Below are 19,229 nucleotides of genomic sequence, written 5' to 3' on the forward strand. Positions count from 1 at the left end.
TATTACACAAAGTGGTCAATGTTCTGTACTTCCCCTTTAACATGGCCAAATTTACCAAATAAACTTTTCATCCATTTTTGTTTCTTTTTTCACACTTCTAACAAGCTAGAACTCATCTTCTAATAATTTCCTATCCAAAAATATATCTATTTCACTTAAGTTTTCTAAGCTTTCATCAATGTCCTTTAATGGCAACTTCTAAAATATTTGATAAAATAAAAAATATTGGTATATATATGTAAAGCAAACTTCAAAGATTCAAAATCTAAAAAAGTTTTGAAGAAAAACTATACCTTCCACTTGAAGGAAAATGATGGAAGAATATTTTTTTCTTTCTTTCCCCCTTATTTTGAAGTGAAAAAGAAAGAAAGATGAGAAAGATAAATTTTCTCTTTTTTTGTTATGTATTATAATTATAATATTAATTAATAAAATATTATTACTTATTAAAATATTATTATTTAATTAAAAAATCATTTAAAAGCTATCATGAAACTATTGATTTTTTTTAAGTAATGAAAAAAATTGTCATTAAGTCTTTTCCATCAAAAGAAAAATAGAATAATTGTACTTTAGTCTCTATAATTTTTTAACTTATTCAATTTAGTCCTTAAACTCAATATTGAATTTTTAACTTAACCCTATACTCCTACTAATAATCTTCTGTGTTTTCATGTCTGACGGTTTTCTCTAAAAACGATCACAATTTCTTATACTCCTATTTATTTATAGATCACTTATTCAATGACTTCTACAATAAATATTCTTTTTCTCTTTTTTTTAAGTGGAGATGTACGTGTTTTTACTAGACTGGACTTGTATAAAAATAAAATATGTTAATATCGTACTTAATTTGTGTTATTCAAGAACACCTCTAGTATGAGTCCAAGAGTAATTGGGCCGACAACAATGTAATTTTGGTTTTTCATTTGCTCGTCTGTTAGCCCAAACCCCTCATCTGAAAACCCTAGAGAGAATGGGAAAACCAACCCCTATTTGTACTTAAATCACCCAAAAATATTGTTTATTTTTTGGTTACATAAAGCTATCAAAAAACACTATCTCCTCCATCCGATCCGAAATAGTTCACTATGGCGGCGGAGGTAATGCTAATTAACGAGATAGAGGCGAAGGCTGCTAGCATGGCCATCGATTTGAATATCGATTTCAATTCCATTCAACTTCCTCGTGGTGAAGATTGTGGCATCGTCAGGTACTATACTCGATCTTCTTTCTATTTAAAAAAAAAATACAAATCTGATTTTCACTTCTGGATAGTGATGATGAGGATGTTTACCATGACGATCAATTGGAATTCGATTCCGGGTTTGGAAACGTTATTGTAGTGGATAATCTCCCAGTTGTTCCTAGTGAAAAGTTTGAGAAACTCGAGGGTGTCATTCGGAAAATCTATAGTCAGATTGGAGTCATTAAGGAGGATGGCCTTTGGATGCCTGTTGATCCTGAGACTAAGAAAACCCTAGGTTATTGTTTTATAGAGTACAATACTCCACAGGTTCGGCTTTTATGGCTTTTGGGTTTTGGTAATTATGTTCTCTTACCTTTCAATTTTTTATTTGCTTTTCTTTGATTCCTTATGGATGTAGGAAGCTGAGCTTGCTAAGGAGAAGACCAATGGGTACAAGTTGGATAGAGCACATATTTTTGCTGTTAATATGTTCGATGATTTTGATAAGTACATGAGAGTTCCGGATGAATGGGCTCCTCCTGAGATTAAACCCTACACGCCTGGGGTAATATTTTCAATTCAATGTTTTGGTTGTAAATGCATTTGGTTTACGTTTTCCTTGCAATTGCCATACACACCCATATTTAGTAGGAATGTTGATTAGCTTTGTTCTAACATATACTGACTTGGTTGAAACATTGATAGTAAGCTGCTGATAATTTGTCTCATCTTGGAGTTTGTAGCTATGGGGTCTTACTAAATAAAAACATCTAGAATTTGTAAAAGATGGTTTGATTTAATTTGGGCCAGGATCAGTGCTGAATATTTGAAATTCTTCTATACTGGCATACTTGCTTTAAGGTTTTAGACAAAAGTTAACTATTGCAGTTTCTTCTTTTGTGGCATTATGTTGAATTTATTGCTATAAGAGTTGTTTCTGCAAGTACTATTTAACCATCTTATGTGCCTGTTAATCTCAAGTCTTTAAACTCCTAACACACCTGTGTTCTCTCTGAGCTCCTGTTTATTACTTTGATGATGTTACAGGAAAATCTTCAAAAGTGGCTTACTGATGAAAAGGCACGAGATCAATTTGTAATTCGTGCTGGTACTGACACTGAAGTTCTGTGGAATGATGCAAGGCAGTCTAAAACCGAGCTCGTTTACAAACGCAGTGTAAGTAGTTTACCCCTTGTATCAAATACTGCAGCTTGGTTATCTGTTTTTCATTTCCAACAGCCATTTTTTAATGGATATAATTGATTATAAAATGTTTTTGCATACAGTACTGGACCGAAAGTTTTGTGCAGTGGTCTCCCCTGGGGACATACTTGGCAACAGTTCACAGGCAAGGAGCAGCAGTTTGGGGAGGTGCAAATACGTTTAATCGTCTAATGCGTTATGCCCATCCTCAGGTCAGAAATAGGCTTTGTTTAACATTTTCTCCGAAGTTTTTTTTTCACCTTTTCCTCGTTTTTAACCTGCAATGATACTGATAATACAGGTTAAGCTTATTGATTTTTCTCCTGGTGAAAAATTTTTGGTAACCTACAGCAGCCATGAACCAAGCAATCCTCATGATGCAAATGTGAGGCTTTCAGACTCATCTCTTGTTACTTAAATCCTGTTCTCTATTCCAATGCAGATTCTGATATAACATTTTGCATTCAGAGGGTTGTGATAAACATTTTTGATGTGAGAACTGGAAAAGTGATGAGAGATTTTAAGGGAAGTGCTGATGAATTTACAATTGGAGGAGCTGGTGGTGTTGCTGGAGTTTCTTGGCCTGTTTTCAGGTGATTCTTGTCTTTTGTTTTAATTTTATCTTCAACCATCTCCTCTCTTCTCATTTTTGGTGAGCATACTTGTGTGTAAAGAATTAGAATTGTCATGTTCCAGATGGGGAGGCGGAAAAGAGGACAAGTATTTTGCCAAACTTGGGAAAAATATGATATCTGTTTATGAAACAGAGACTTTTAGCCTTATTGACAAAAAATCTTTGAAGGTTGAAAACGTTGTGGACTTCAGTTGGTCACCAACTGATCCCATTCTTGCACTTTTTGTTCCTGAACTTGGAGGTGGAAACCAGCCTGCTAGGGTAATTGCTTGTTCTTTTGAAAGGCTCCATTATTTTATGAGTTTAGACTTGATGTCAACTAATATGCAACTTGCATGTATTTCTCAGGTGAGTCTGGTTCAAATTCCCAGTAAAGTGGAATTGAGGCAAAAGAATCTTTTCAGCGTCAGCGACTGCAAAATGTACTGGCAAAGCAACGGTGAATATCTTGCTGTAAAAGCTGACCGATACACGAAAACAAAAAAAAGTACTTATACCGGTTTTGAGCTCTTTCGCATCAAGGAAAGGGACATACCAATTGAGGTTTTGGAGCTTGATAATAAAAATGATAAGATAATTGCTTTTGCTTGGGAGCCCAAGGGGCACAGGTTTGCTGTTATACATGGGGATAATCCAAGGCCTGATATTAGCTTTTACTCGATGAAATCATCGCACAATTTGGGCCGAGTTTCAAAGCTCACTACTCTGAAAGGCAAGCAGGCAAATGCGTTATTCTGGTCACCTGGTGGCCGTTTTATTGTACTTGCTGGATTGAAGGGGTTCAATGGTCAGTTGGAATTCTTTAATGTCGATGAGCTTGAAACAATGGCAACTGCTGAACAATTTATGGCCACAGATATTGAATGGGATCCCACTGGAAGGTAAGCCAATAAAAATTGATGACATTTAACTGAACTGAGATGCTTTACTGTTTATCTTCTTTTTTTTTTTAAATAAAAAATTTATTATGCTTAAAATTTTATTCTAACAATTGCTGGCTCTATTATTGTAAAGATATGTTGCAACCGCAGTAACATCTGTTCATGAAATGGAAAATGGTTTCAATATATGGTCCTTTCATGGTAAGCTACTCTACCGGATACTGAAGGATCATTTCTTCCAGGTAATTGAATTATTGTACATAATAATATAAAAGCATAAATGGTCGGTTGCAGTTAGATAGTTTATTCTGGCATTGCGGAATCATGATTGTGGTTGTTTTGTGGAAAATGACAGTTCTTGTGGCGCCCAAGGCCCCCATCCTTCTTGAGCGCTGAGAAGGAGGAAGAGATATCAAAATACTTGAAGAAGTACAGTAAGAAGTATGATGCAGAGGACCAGGATGTTTCGATGCTATTGAGCGAACAGGATAGGGAGAAGAGAAGGATGTTGAAGGAAGAATGGGAGAAGTGGATAAGCGAATGGAGGCGGGCAAGTGAGGAAGAGAAGTTGGAGAGGCAGAGGTTGAGGGATGGAGAAGCAAGTGACGAGGAAGAGGAATACGAAGCTAAAGAAGTTGAAGTTGAGGAAATCTTGGACTTCTCCGAAGAAGTCCTTTTTGAAGAGTGAGTTGGTTAGGACACGATTTTTCAGTATGTAGGAGTGGAGTAGATGATGTTTCGGCTATTTTTATTTTAGAATTTTTGATCATCGCGCTAACACTTTGTGTTTATTTATAAATGATTGTGTGAGGCAATGCCAAAATTAGTCCCTGCATATTTTTCTAACTTGTTTTGACTGTGATACCCATGATTTAGGGATTTTAGTGAAAATTTTCAACTAATATAATAAATAAATTTTTAATAAGATTCTAAATGATGATATATTATTTAGTTTCTAATAGAATTTTAGTTAATTACTGCTATTTAGCTTCTGCTAATTTTTTTTCACTTTAATTTTTAATAAAACTTTTTTAAGCATAAATGTACATTGACAATTTTTAGTTAAGTTAAATTACTATATAATGATTTTAATATACTATTATTCTTTCTAAAAAAATTCAGAATATTAAAATCAATTTGACGGTAATAATTTGTCAAATACTGAAATAATTGAAGTAACCTTTCCCAAAGAAATTATGAGAAATATATTCTCATGCATTTACGTCTTGGGTTGTGAATAGATGCTTATTTTATCATTGTGTTCCTTTTATCTCTTATTTTACTACATTTTTTCCCTCTACTTCTATACTACATTATCACCTCAATTTACTCAATAATCATTCTTTTCTTTTAAGTGGATATATACTTAAACTATGCAACATCTCTGTTGAAAAAGCAACTCTAAATTAAAATACATGCTTCTTGTAAGTACATAAAACTGGTGTATAATTTCATTATTTTTGGATGATTAATTAAAGGTTCCTATTCATAATTTCTTTTATGTCTCATCAATGTAATTGAAATACATGCTTAACAATTGGCCTTTTTTTATGTCTTACATTCATTTAACATGCACAATGGTAATTGAAATATTATATACTGTCATAACATTGCCTACATAAGGGTACGGGGGCCTAGTAAGCAATGCTAAACACGGAGGGCTTAAATTTACGTAGAATCGCCACTAACTAATTAGGGCCTGGCTAGTTAGCCATCTATCGTCTAAAAGTTCAGAATTAATACTACGAAAAATTCTAAAAGTCTAGACTCGATCTCATCACCAAATTTCGGGTTCGGAAGTACAGTTACATGTGGGGAAGGTTATAACACCCCCACAACGCCTATCCAGGGATATTCCTACCACTACACCAAATCAGGGTTTTAGCGGTATTTTTAGTGGCGTTTGGATAAAAAACGCCGTTAAAAATTGAGCATTAGCGGCGATTTCAGGGAAGCGCCGCTAAAAATGAGCATTAGCGGCATTTGTGGGAAAAACGCCGCAAATGTTAGGACGTTGACAATAGCGGCGTTTTTTGCGGCACTTGTGAAAGACCTAAAAAACGCCGTTAAAAACCTGTTTCGGTGTAGTGTACGAGGTCTTAGGAGCTAGGTTTTTTTTTAAAACATATTAATGTCTTAATCTAGGCTAAAATCTTATGAAAATCTTAAATAAAAACTCTAAAGAAAATGCCTTTGGTTTACTTGTAACTCGATTAAGATGTGTTCACAAAACTTATCTAATTTGAAACTTAAATTAAAGATTTTTACTTTTAACGGGAACCCTAAAGGATACCTAAATAATTCTAGTAAAATACCTTCAATTCCTAAATTAATTCTATTTTAGAATTCTAAAACAAACCTAGAAATTACTAATGAATCAAGAGAAATATTAAAATCCATCTATAACTTATTCGATCCTTTATTATTATTATTTTTAAGATTTAATTAATAATGTTGAACCTATCAAGATCTTACGAAAGTATCCTATGTCGGGTTTATGATTTATCTTACTTTAAAATTCTTGATCTAAGGTTTAAATTCGTCAAAATCTTAAAATAATATGTTTTAAATAACATTTATTAGCTTTCTTAAAAAGTTTCCAAAATAAAACACTTAGAAAGACCTACTCATGATTTACAATTTACCTATAAAAATATTTAGTTTTAATCTTGAATAAAGTTCTAAAGAATTTTTCCATATTAATTTAAGATTCTAAAGAGGAATCCTATACTATATTTAAAATTAATTTAAAACCCTAAAAGTAATATCTTACATGTTATTTATAATTTTTCTAAGGTAAATGATAGGTAAGATCTTAAGGACTGACCTAAATCCAAATGCAAAAACTTTATAGTTTCATTAAAATGCAACACCTACTTAACTAACTTCATGTGAACAATTATAGGATGAAAAAATGACCTAAAGTTCCCTATTTTAAAACGAATAGTAATAAAATAGGAAAATTAATTAAATTGACTAAAGTTAATGAAAAATTAAAACTCTTTCAAAATAGCAACAAAAAAAGAAAGATTAAATAAATGAAATAAATAAGACCTTAACATGATGATAATAATAATAACAATAATACACCTTATTCATAATACAATCAAAGAATCAAAGTAACATAAATAAATAATATTAAAATGTATGTAAGGGGAATGTGTAAAAAAAACATAAATATAAATTGACATGAAAATAAATAAGAATAAATAAAAATTATACAAGTGTGAATAAATATAAAATATTAAAATAAAGTGCATAATTGACATTAAATATATAAGGTGTAAATGCAAATGAAAGGGAAGATATAAGTGTAAATAATTTATTAAAAATGGAAATAAAATGACATAGCTTGATTTTGGGACTAAAAGATAAAAAATGTGGAAGGCTGAGGACTGATGTAGCAATTAGTTGCTTTTATTTTTTATATTTCAAATTAAATCGAATGTTTGAAAAAAATAAAATGGTTACGGGTGTAAATATGCCAGAAAGTGAGGGCGGTGCTACAAAAAAGGGGTATTTTTTGTAAATTTAAAAAGTAAGGGGGTGAGAATAAATTACCCATTTTTAGCACCTATAAATGAAAAAAAAATTCATTCTTTTATTTTAACCTCATTTGTTTTTCAAAAAAAAAAACATCTTCCTCTTTCTCTTCCTCATTCTATGTTGGCCATGGCTCCACCATCGAAGAGTTCAACGGCTCTCCGGCCTCCGGTGGTAAAGCCGCCGCGTATGATGGTCGAATTTTATTTTTATTTACAAAATCAAAGTTTTCTTTAAAAAAATTACTACTTTTCTTAAAAATCTAAACTTTATTTTCAAAATAGTTGAAAAAAAATCAAAACTTTTTTTTAAAAAATTTAAACTTTTCCTTTAAAATGACTAAAAAACATATTTTTATTTTAGAAATCTAAACTTTCTCTTAAAAAAAACACTATTTTTCTTAAATTCAAAGCTTTTATTTTGAAATAGTTGAAAAAAATCAAAATTTTATTTTAAAATTTTAAACTTCTTTAAAATGACTAAAAAAACATATTTTTATTTTTTAAAATCTAAACTTTCTCTCTTTTTTTTTTAAAAAATGAAAACTTTTCCCAAGATCAAACCCCCTTTTTTTTAAAAAAAGAAACCTTTATTTTAGAAAGGAAGACGGAAAAAATCGGATTTTTGGGGGTTCTTAGGGGTGGAGGATCGACGGTCTGGTAACGTCCCCTTTATCAGAGCCCAAAACCCGATCCCTTAGAACATGTTTATGACCAAAAAAAAAGATAGAAAAAAAAAAGAAATAGAATGCTTGTTGTTGTTGTTTTACCCTTTTTTTAAAGAACAAAAATATGAAAAACCTAAAAAATGATAATGGTATTTAATAATAATAATAGTAGTGATGATAATAATAATAATTTGGGCCATTGACTGGCCTAAAAAGGAAAGGAAAAAAAAGGTCTCAAATTTACCAAAATTAAGTGGGTTTCAAACAGCTCAAGAGAGAACAAAAATTTAAATGGGCCTCAAATTGGGCTCAGACAAAATGAAAATTTACATATACCATTAAAGTAAATAATCAAATATATACTAATAGAATGCGAGTAACCTTGTAGCTTTTATATCATTATATAATGAATCCATTATATTTGTAATCTTTTAGCTTTTGCCTTGGTATGAAGGAAAGAAAATTAAAAAGATAAAAAATTGAAGTGAAAATTAGAAGGATGGAATCTTTCCATAGGTGTACTTGGATAGAACAGATGGAAAAATAGAAAGAAAAATCAATGTTATTTTCTTCCATTACTTGGTAGAGTTAAAATGTGAAAGAAAAGAAAATAAAGCAATTGAAACATATATAATTCCTCTCATTATTTCAATTTGAAAGAATTAGTTTTTATGCATTAGGATGGAAAATGATCATCACTCATATTTTTTTTTCTTTCCACTTTTCTTCCTAACCAAGCACGCTCCAAATTTATTTTCTTTCCATTTTTAAATTTCCCCCCTCATCCCTCTACTTTTGCACCGAAACACGCACTCAATGAATAACAAAAAGATATTTACTAAAAAAAATGCAAGTTATTTGATTGTAGCTAGTCTAGGATAAACCCAAAATATGCTATATTGGTTAGTTGAGAAATTGAATATATCAATCCCATCAGAATGTAAGTCCATACATATTCTATTATTTAATTTACTTTTCATACTTAATAATTGATTCATTTTATACCCTAATTGTTATCATTATTTTATATTATCAATTACCATGTCAAACCTTGAAAAACTTGAATTTGTGGTCCTTGACATATTAAGCAAGAATTATTTATCATAAGTGTTAAAAAACCGAAATTTACCTAGACGTTAAAAGTCTCGGGAATACAGTTATGCATGGGAATGAGACATTTAAATAGGATAATGCCCAATCTATGATTTTCCTTTGTCATAATTTTCATGAAAGATTGAAAACAAAATATTTGACTGTAAAAAGTCAACTTGAATTGTGGAATAGCCTAAAAGAGAGATATGACCATTAGAACCAAAAGCTTGTTATAATTGAATGAACTTAAGGTTGCAAGATTTATAAAATAGTAATTGAATATAATTTCACAATATTTAAGATAAATTCTCAATTAAAAATATGTGTAAAAAAAAATAACCGATAAGAACTTATTGGAGAAAACTTTCTCAACTTTTCATGCATTTAATGTGCTCCTGCAACGACAAATCTTGAAAAAAAATTTAAAATACTTTGAATTAATCTCATTCCTTTTGGTGGATAAAGATGCATTAATGAAAAATCATGAAAGTCATCCTGCTAGTTCAACTTCATTCCCAGTAGTGAATGCAACCATACATAATAATAGAAATGAAAGAAATATAATCACGGTTGTGGTTGTGGTCATGGATATGGTCATGGACGCTATAATTACTGTTATCATGATGGTACTAATTATTATAACCACCAAATGAAAAATAAAAAGGAAAAGATGATGGTCCAAGCAATCTTTCAAAAAATATTGAAATTTTGTGCCATTGATGCGGTATGAGTGTGCATTAATGGTCACGTACCTGTTGTACGCCTGAACATCTTAATATGAGTGCTTATCACCTATCTTGGCTATTGGAGCTAGATTGACTCAAAAATTTGAGACATAAATGTGATTGTTTGGATAGACAACACATCGAATAAGTACCAAGTTGAATTTATCCTAAATTCGTTTATGACTTAATTCACTTATGACGTTCATGGAGTAGTTTACCTAAGTTTGGAGTAAATGAATAATCATTCATGTATGACTCATGTTCTTTTATATATTAAAAACCTCTGCTCTTAAGATAGTTGGCAAAAAATTATTATGTTGGGTACATGACTTATACATGTCATGGTTTCACTCACAATAGTGGAATCATAGCTCGTTTACCTCTCATCGGCAGTGTTTATGAAAATGGAACATTGTCATGAGTTATTTGTTTGAGACAAATGATTTAATCATTGTTGTTATAGATAATGATAATGTTTGTTGTAGAAGATACAATGGTGATAATGAGATAAAATGGATCAGATTAGGTGAATGGATTTTAACATAAATGGATCATGAATATCTTTTAAGGGTAACACATATATGATAATGTCATTGGATAAAAACTTGATTTAAGTAGCCTTACTAATGGTATATAACGAGGAGTTCAATCATGATATTTTTAATGGATTGACTCCACGACCAAAAAAAATTGTCATTAGTAGATGAAGAGTCGGAACTTGATTACAATTTATTTTAGCCCTAATTATATACGTTCAATTGGTCCCTTAGCCAGCTCACTATATAACATTAAATGAATTGCTTAATAAGAAGCTTTGAATGAATGAACTAGATGATGAATGAAAATTAAATTGCATGAATTACTAAAACAGGTAAGAGGTGACTTGGGATTAATTTAATTTCTTTGAATGATTATTTAAATGAATAAATTAAATAATTGAAAATTTGATAATTAGTTTAATTCATTCGAAGAATTGAACGGAATTATAATTTTTTTGAATATAAAGATTCAAAATAAATGAAATTTATTTGTTTAGTGTAATTTCCATCAAACTTGGAGGGTAAGTGGGATATTTTCAAACCCAAACCAATGATGTTTTGAATGCTTTTCCGAAAAATCATTAACAAATATATTAATTAAAGAGGTTTTGATTGAATTAGCAAAATCAAGACATTAAAATTTATAATGTTTTAGATTTAAATATATATTTTAAATTTTACATGAAATATAAATTAATAAAAAATTCATGATAATGATGCTTGTTATTTTATAAAATATATTTTTTTCAATAATTTTCTAACTAAATTGAAGTTCGGTAACTAAATTATATTAATTGAATCGGTAAAATTAATTCAATCCATCCGTTAAATAATGATATAAATAACATTAATTTAAACATCATATCATATTTTTATGTAATATAACTGGGAAAAGATACTGTTTTATAAAAATAATAAAAAATTTAGATTAATTTTTTCGATATTTAAAAAAATATTTAGATTTTAGAGAATATTGCTAATTTACCCGTATAACATGTCTATCCATCTATTATAACTTAATTTTCAACCGTGACATTTAATGATGAAAAAATACAAATTGTTGATAATAATAGGAGAGAGAGAGGGAGAGAACGAGCAGATAAAAATTAAAAAGAAATAAAGAATGTGGCAGGGCTAAGTGTAGGGTAGGAGAAACTGCAATTTCAGTGGACGAAGACTATAAGCTACGTAAGCCTAATGTTCCACCAGGACCCAGGCCATAGCATGCATAGTCTCATTAGGCACAAGTTACGTTGCACTGCATTCTAATCACTCCTCGTCACCACTTTCCTTTCATCTCCATTTCTTTATTATTCCTAAATTGATGATTGGAGGAGCTTTCCCTTTTAGTCTACTCCTATAAATATATGAATAGGTAAATGTCGTTTGCCATTATGTTGCCAATTCCTACTGCATTCTAGCATTGTAAATGAATTAGGTGAGAGAGATGAGGCAGCGGCTACCTATGCCGTTTTTGCCAATAGCTACTAACGCTGGACACACTGACTCATTAAGGAGAGGAGAGAGAAATGAATGAAGCATTTGAAGATTCATGCAAACCCCACATTTTGTATTGCGTTACCATTGGACACTTCACTTGTGTGAATGGAAATTGCACAGTGAAGTTCCAACCAAATTTCCCATGTCTATATTTAAACATCTACTATACAACGACAGTGTTGAAAAAGAGCTTCATTGTTTAAACTAAAACACCCCACAATAACCACGAACTTGTTAAGCTACAATACCTCACCAACTCCCTTTAAAATCAAGCAAACAAACCAAGGGTCGGCAAAGTAAGGCTAGGTGGCCCTGAGGATCAGGAATGGGACAAAGTGATTAAAGCCACGTCGCAGGCACGAGGAAACCGACACGTGGGAGAAGGTTATTGGGTTTGGTGGCATTTTGTTGGGGACAAAGGGGGAGACAACACTTTTAAATTAAAGAAAGGCAACCGTGGGAGATCACATGGACGGCCCCCATGTCATGTGTTGTCAAACCGCTCACTCCTCTCCCCAATTATTATACACAAACTCTACTGAATTTTCATAAATAACGGTAACTTATGTGTTTATCAACTCATTCATATATCAAAATAATTTGACTATTGGTTAAGTGGAGAAGTAAAAATGAGGGAGGGGGGTTGATAGTTCAAGATTATATATATTTTAAAAGTCTTTTCTCATTTTTAACACTACCAAAAAATAGAGGAAAGGAAATGAAATTTTTGTTTTCTTCAATAAATTACAAGAAGAGGGCAAAAAATCTACCAACAACACAATTAGCGTGATTTAAACTCGAGCCACACTTCCAACAATAGACACCTTGATCATTAAGCTAATACATGATACGTTTCTCTAATTTTCTCTCCTCTTACCATTCTAATTTTTTATCTCATTTATTTTTCCTATCAAGCGTACTCAAAAATGATTTTCTACTTTTCTACTCAACCAAGAATTATAAACTTAATAAACTAATGATTGAGTGTTGTTCATTTTCCACAAAAAGTATGGGAAATTCTGAACCCATCCCTCTTATTACTTGAAACTCAATAAAGGTAATATTTTGTTTTAGTTTCATCAAGTTAAATTATTTATTGCTACTCATAACCTTTTTTTGTTTGTGTTTGGCCAACATTTCGCTCTATGCCCCAAAATAATTACACATTTGTATAAAATATAAAATTAAAATATATCATAAATTTAAGAACAAATACAAAAACTTATCACATATAGATAAGCAATTTTCTAATATTTCTATACTATTTAGATAAAAAAAATCAACCCATAAATCATACTATTAATTTATTGATTTCTTTTCCACTTGGTGTTTGAATATCTTCCATTAATTAGCTATATAATATCAACCACTAAATGCAAAGTTTTTATATCTTTAATAATTTATAAAATTTTAAATTAATAATAAAATTATATATTTTAACTTCTAAAAATAATTAAATTTAATTTTTAAAAATTATAAAATAATATAAAATAATAAAATTATGTTTTTACTATCATACAAATATCCAATCTAATTCCCAACCTAAAAATTTCTTACTTAAATAGCACCATTAAAAAACAAAAGACTGCTCGAATATACATATCTGTCTCTCCACTGGCCAGTCGTAAAATCTGGCATAACCGACAGAACACGTGGCCTCTCAGAAGTAATCAAACGCGTTGGATTGTTCCTCGATCTCAGGATGGTGAAAGGACGTCGTGGTGGGTGGCCGCCGAAATCCCGGAATCTCCGGCGGCGTAAGCGACCTTATGAGGGCCAAATTGAGTCCTTTAAAGAAAGGATGGGTTTTGACGTCGGCAGCGCCGCGTTTGGATCCCAACCGAGTGTTGGGTTCCTTGTTTAACAACCCGGAGATGAGGTCTCGAGCGTGGTGCTCGAGAAGAGAAGCAGGCGAGTGGGTTGGGAAAGTGAGTGGCCTTTTCACGATGTTGCGCAGCGTAACCTCGTTCGATGGAGCCGCAAAAGGTGTACCTCCGTATATCATCTCGTAAATGAAGATACCTAGAGACCACCAGTCCACGGCGTTACCGTGGGACCCACCGGCAGCCACCTCGGGAGATATGTACTCGTGGGTCCCTACAAATGAGCGTGACCGGGCGGTGACGGGCTCCGCCACGAAGAACAGATTGTTGGGTGCGAGCGTCTGTATCTTCTTTGACCGGAAGAAGCGGTGGAATAGGCAGGAGAGAGGGGTTGGAGGTGGACGAGAAGAGCGGTGGTTTTGGGGAGGCGTGGGATCCGGGGACGATGACGGTGATTCAACTGCTGCGATGGCATCTGAGCAAAGTGAAAGGTCGAAATCCGATAGCATGATGTGACCGTCTGATCTTACTAAAACATTTTCCGGTTTTAGGTCTCTGTAAATAATACCCAGCATGTGTAGGTACTCTAGAGCTACCAGAACCTCAGCTGCATAAAACCTGGAATAAGCAACTAATCATCAGTTTATTTAGTTCATTTTTAATGTCAGAATTGATGGAATCTGGAAACAGTGTAGTTAAATGTCTTATCGTCTGCAAATTCTCAGCAACCAGAGTAACAGAAGCATTCATCTCAAGAGTTTGCTTGCATGGCAAGGAATTTTATCAAGACAATAAATGGAAAGGCACAATCGAATAAGGGAAATTCAGGCTAAAGTCTGATGTATGTAATTGCGTGAACAATCTCAGCTGTCGAGCAAGAATAAGGAAAAATAAATAAAATGCTTCCTAACACTCCCGAATTCTCGTACACTGATGAAAATTCAAATGAAAACCGAGTAAAATAGAACAAAACTCAAATAATGAAACTTTATTTTCTAATGATATTTTGGGGAAAAAATGTATATCTTATTGCTTTATAAAATAATATTTGTTTATTTGTAAAATTTATAGCAACCAAGAAATATTGGAAAAAGAAGAGAGACAAGGTTGCTTATTGAAAGAGACTTTGCAGAGTTGAGGCAGACAAGGATAAGAACAAGACAGGCTAAGTGTTTTGAAAACAGCAGAAGAAAACAAAAGACACAGATTAAAGCATGCAAGAAGGATGAGCGTAAAATCATTGTAATGAATGTGAAGGTAGTGAGCTAAGAAAACAAAAAATGATGTACCTTGCGGAGCTCAAAGAGAAGCGTTTTTGAGGGTGTTTATGTCTAAGAGAATGCAAGTCACCGCCGGAACAGTACTCCATAACTATGCAAGAGAAATGAGAAGCTTCGAACTCGGCGTACAAAGTAGGCAAAAATGGATGATCCAGCATCTTCAAGATCTTATTCTCCATTTCAGCACGTTGCACTTTATTCTTCATGGCCAACGCTTCTTTATCCACCACCTTCATCGCATAACAGCATTTTTCATCTGCGTTGGCAAGCTGGCAGAGGTAGACGGTTCCGATGTCGCCGGAACCGATGCGGCGGATGAGCTGGAAATCACGGGACGTGAGGCCGGTTTTACGGGCGAAGGTGGCGGAACGGATAGCGGAGTAAGCCAAGTCGGAAGATCGGTGGGGTTTGAGATAAAGGTTTTCCGGGGAAGACCGGAGCTCAAAGGAGAGACGGCTGAAGCTGCTACGGCTTTCACTTGTCATTGAACACTCACTCGATGAACTTAACTCACTTTCTGACTTCCGTTCGCACTCCAACATTTTATGTTTCTCTCTACTTGTAAGACAGGGAAAATCAACATAAAACTCTTTGATGATCTAAGAAGAAGAAGATGATGATGATGATGAAGAAGTCAAAAAAGAAAAAAGTGGGAATCACTTCAGATGACCGAAATTAAAGACGGTGGATAAAAGCAATCAACTTTGAACATTTTGGGTTTTAAGAAGATGATTTGATGATGAGTGGAATCAGATACCCGTAAAGGAGATGAAGGAGAGTCAAATAGTGAAGTAGAAAGAGAGCAGTAAGTTTGAAGGGGAAAAGGGAGTCAAAAACTATGGGCAAGCAAAAAGAGAAGAAATGAATGATTAGCAGAGAGGGGGCATTGAATGGGATTCAGTGAAATGCTTTGAATGCATATTTTGAAGCACATCAGAGGGGCTTTTATGATGAAGGACGGGGACCTGATATTTAGGGTTTCTAAGCAAACCCCCAAAAACCACCATGTACGTAAGCAAAGCCAAATTTCTGAGACGCATAATAAATAAAAGCAAAATGAAAACAGCCTTTTGTTTGGTTTCTTGTACTAGGAGCTTGGTTTGATGAGTGAGGCCTGAGGGGGCGGTGGGGGATATTTAATGTTTATTACGCTGCTGCTGGTGAGGTGATTATGGTGGCATGCAGTAAATCGCGGTTAATGGCTTGGCCTTTTAGCTTTTACCCATGGATTTTGGTGTTTGCCTATACTATTATTACGACTTTTGGCTTACGTTGACGTTGGGTTATCCGCCACGTGCGCCTGCTTCATATCACTTAACACTATAATAATGTGTTATTAATTAATCATTTCTTTCTAATTTCCATTTTTCAAGGTAAAATAAGCCTTAAGCTCTACTTCAAAAACACTACTACGTGATTATTTCCCTCTTTACGTGGTAAATTAATTAAACGATTACAAATTACTTTGGATTATCAATGTATAAGAGTATGAGATTTCATTTCCCTCTCTTAATTATCAAAAAAAAAAAATATGGGCGCTTGGTAGTTTATTGACAAAATATAGGTAAAAATACCATCAATGTTTTTATATATATTACATTTTACCTTTTTTACTAAAAAATAGATAAATCAATCTATATACATTAAATTAAAGAGTAAATTGATATTTCTATTAAAAATTTCATCTATATCTATTGCTAAAAACTGTCGTGGTTGACCAAATAATCCGACAGATATGTCGTGTGTGCTTCATGTTGACATACATAGACCAATTTTTAACAACAGAAATGGATGAATATTTCGATAGAAAGATCAGTTTGCTCTTTGATCTAATGTATAGAGATTAATCTGTCCATTTTTTGAATAGAGAGAATAAAATACAATGTGACTTCTAATATAGAGACCTTCGTAATACTATTACCGTAAATCATGAGAAGATGAAACGTGAAATGCAGTTGTAAATCTAACCAAACCTAATCTAATCATGTATATGTATATGTATATGTATATGTATATGAATTATGATAGTAGGTCCCAAGTAGTTTTGCTAACTTATTTAGAACCAGAAGAATTTAGCAGACAAAAACCCCAATCATAGAACTGCATTGCTGACAACTTATGTTTCCTTTTTCACTTTAACTACAATCTTTTCTAATTATTATTTTTTAATCTTTTATATATTTATATGCATGTTCCTCATCATGCAATGTTTTTACTCTGGATCATGGTATATAAAATACTATCTTGAAAAAGAAAATATATATAATTAATCTGAAAGTAAAGGCAATGCTTGCTGTCCACAACTGGCTTCTGCTAATATCTCTAACCAAATAAAAAAAAATTAATTTTGGTTTTAAATTAAAAGAGGAAAGCAATATATAACAGTAACAGAACCATGAGACTGCAAATAGTGTTATTAAAATCCACATGGCCAAATAAAAGAGAGCATGCATGACATGTCCACCAGTTTGGGAGCAATCTCCTGGGCCCTGAGGTTGCAACAGTTAGGGCCCTAACACTTAAAAGAGAGACGAGGTCCAAACACTTTCCTCATAAATGCCTAACATTTGATGACCAACTTGAATTTAATAGGGGGAGGGATTTGAGATTGAAAAACCTACAAAATTTGCTACTAAAATAGATTAAGAGGCACAACTTTTGAGTTCGATTCATGTTTATTGTTCGAGTTTTACTTTATAATTAATAAAAAGAAAAGATTAAGAGGCAAAAGTAGGACGAAATTGGCAGCAATCACGTCATGTTGACAATAATAAACAGAAAGAATGCAATAATTTATATAGTATTGAGGAAGTGTGGGGTATAGAGGATGATCTATAATTAAGGTTTGATTTGAGAGTGAAGGTCCCCCAAAGGCTCTTGAAAATCGAGAAATCAACCCACCTGAGATCCCATCCAAATCTAAATCTATCTATAGGGTAAAAAATCTCTACTTAGTTTTTCCTAAAATTAATAATGAGGTTGTCAACAACCATAATTAGCCTACAAATTAATAAAATACATAACTTGTCCACAATAATTGAACGACACTTCCTAATAATCATAATCTTAAATCTCAAAGTTATAACTGAGATTTGGCATGAAATTATGTTGTGTCCACTTGACTGCATTACAGATTCTATTATTGGTATTAGTTTTATGGGGTGGGGGATCTATATTCAAATTACAACTATGTTTGTCCCCTATCTTTTTTCCCTTCTTACTGCACCAATATGCTATAAAATCTTAAAAAGGGGAATCCTTTTTCTAGGGAATAAGACAACCCACAACCTCACATTTAAACTCTCCGCGTTTTTATTTTCATCATTCAACTTTTAGAATATTTTCATTTTAGTCACTTAATTGTTAAATCTTTAATGACGGTTAATTGTACAATCCAAATCATATTCACATTTCACTTTAGTCGCCCAAAAGATGTCCATTTTTTTAAGGATTAATTGGAGTTAAAAACATTAAAGATTAAAAATGAAAAAGCTGTAGAAACTAAAATAATGTTTTAAAAATGGTCAAATTATACTTATTTACGCCATTGCCAAAAATTCTAAATTATTTTTTTTAATATTGAAATTTTAAATTTCAAAACATCATAATCAAATTAAATAGGTTATTGAACAATTTCTTATCCCTTGATAGTGTCAACCGATTTGTTACAATAATATTAAAATTAATTAATTTAGTCTCCTTTTAAATATTAAATTTTTATTTTATGTTTCCAAATTAAAATCAAATCAAATAAATCATCTTAAATAATTGTACATGAAACCTGTTTTTTATATGATCTCGAGTCTTTCGTACTAAACTAAAAGCAAAGAAAAATCCTTACAATTAATTTAATTAATTAATTTTATCTTCCATGCCAAATAAAACTCAAAGATGTTTCATTACTTCTTTACCCAAACGAAGAACAATCAATTAATTTAATTAATTACAATTATTTTTCTTTTCTTTTAGTTTAGTATGAAAGATTCAAGATTATATAATCAGAATAAATTTAAATTTCGCAAACAATTATTAAATATGAGTCACCGACTTAATTTCATTAAGAATAACATGGAAACATAACCTAAAATTTTAAAATTTAGAAGGAGATTAATTTAATTAATTTTAATATTATAGTAACAAAACAATTAATATT

At 32.1% G+C, this 19,229-nt stretch overlaps 2 protein-coding genes across 2 annotated transcripts; one reads left to right on the forward strand and one right to left on the reverse strand.

Moving 5' to 3' along the window:
• Positions 1-952: 952 nt before the first annotated feature.
• LOC107945214 (eukaryotic translation initiation factor 3 subunit B) lies at positions 953-4,753 on the forward strand. Its single transcript, XM_016879105.2, has 11 exons — positions 953-1,213; positions 1,279-1,516; positions 1,608-1,754; positions 2,237-2,365; positions 2,476-2,604; positions 2,694-2,777; positions 2,861-2,985; positions 3,089-3,287; positions 3,375-3,907; positions 4,041-4,149; positions 4,263-4,753. Exons 1-11 carry the CDS (start codon positions 1,092-1,094, stop codon positions 4,593-4,595), a joined length of 2,148 nt encoding a protein of 715 aa, XP_016734594.1. The 5' UTR covers positions 953-1,091; the 3' UTR covers positions 4,596-4,753.
• Positions 4,754-13,431: 8,678 nt separating this feature from the next.
• On the reverse strand, positions 13,432-16,446 carry LOC107928613 (protein kinase PINOID). Its single transcript, XM_041108346.1, has 2 exons — positions 15,086-16,446; positions 13,432-14,414 (listed from the first exon to the last, which is right to left on the reverse strand). The coding sequence occupies exons 1-2, from the start codon at positions 15,616-15,618 to the stop codon at positions 13,634-13,636; spliced, it is 1,314 nt and encodes a 437-aa protein (XP_040964280.1). The 5' UTR covers positions 15,619-16,446; the 3' UTR covers positions 13,432-13,633.
• Positions 16,447-19,229: the final 2,783 nt, after the last annotated feature.

Source organism: Gossypium hirsutum, chromosome D12 (assembly GCF_007990345.1).
Source record: "Gossypium hirsutum isolate 1008001.06 chromosome D12, Gossypium_hirsutum_v2.1, whole genome shotgun sequence".
Lineage (NCBI taxonomy): Eukaryota > Viridiplantae > Streptophyta > Magnoliopsida > Malvales > Malvaceae > Gossypium > Gossypium hirsutum.

Excerpts from the sequence above, each read along its gene's own strand:
- LOC107945214 (XM_016879105.2), top strand. The coding sequence starts at position 1,092 with ATGGCGGCGGAGGTAATGCTAATTAACGAGATAGAGGCGAAGGCTGCT. Across the intron at positions 2,986-3,088 it reads GTTTCTTGGCCTGTTTTCAG|ATGGGGAGGCGGAAAAGAGG; the intron begins GTGATTCTTGTC and ends GTCATGTTCCAG. Across the intron at positions 3,908-4,040 it reads GAATGGGATCCCACTGGAAG|ATATGTTGCAACCGCAGTAA; the intron begins GTAAGCCAATAA and ends ATTATTGTAAAG.
- LOC107928613 (XM_041108346.1), bottom strand. The coding sequence starts at position 15,618 with ATGTTGGAGTGCGAACGGAAGTCAGAAAGTGAGTTAAGTTCATCGAGT. Across the intron at positions 14,415-15,085 it reads TTCTCTTTGAGCTCCGCAAG|GTTTTATGCAGCTGAGGTTC; the intron begins GTACATCATTTT and ends TGCTTATTCCAG.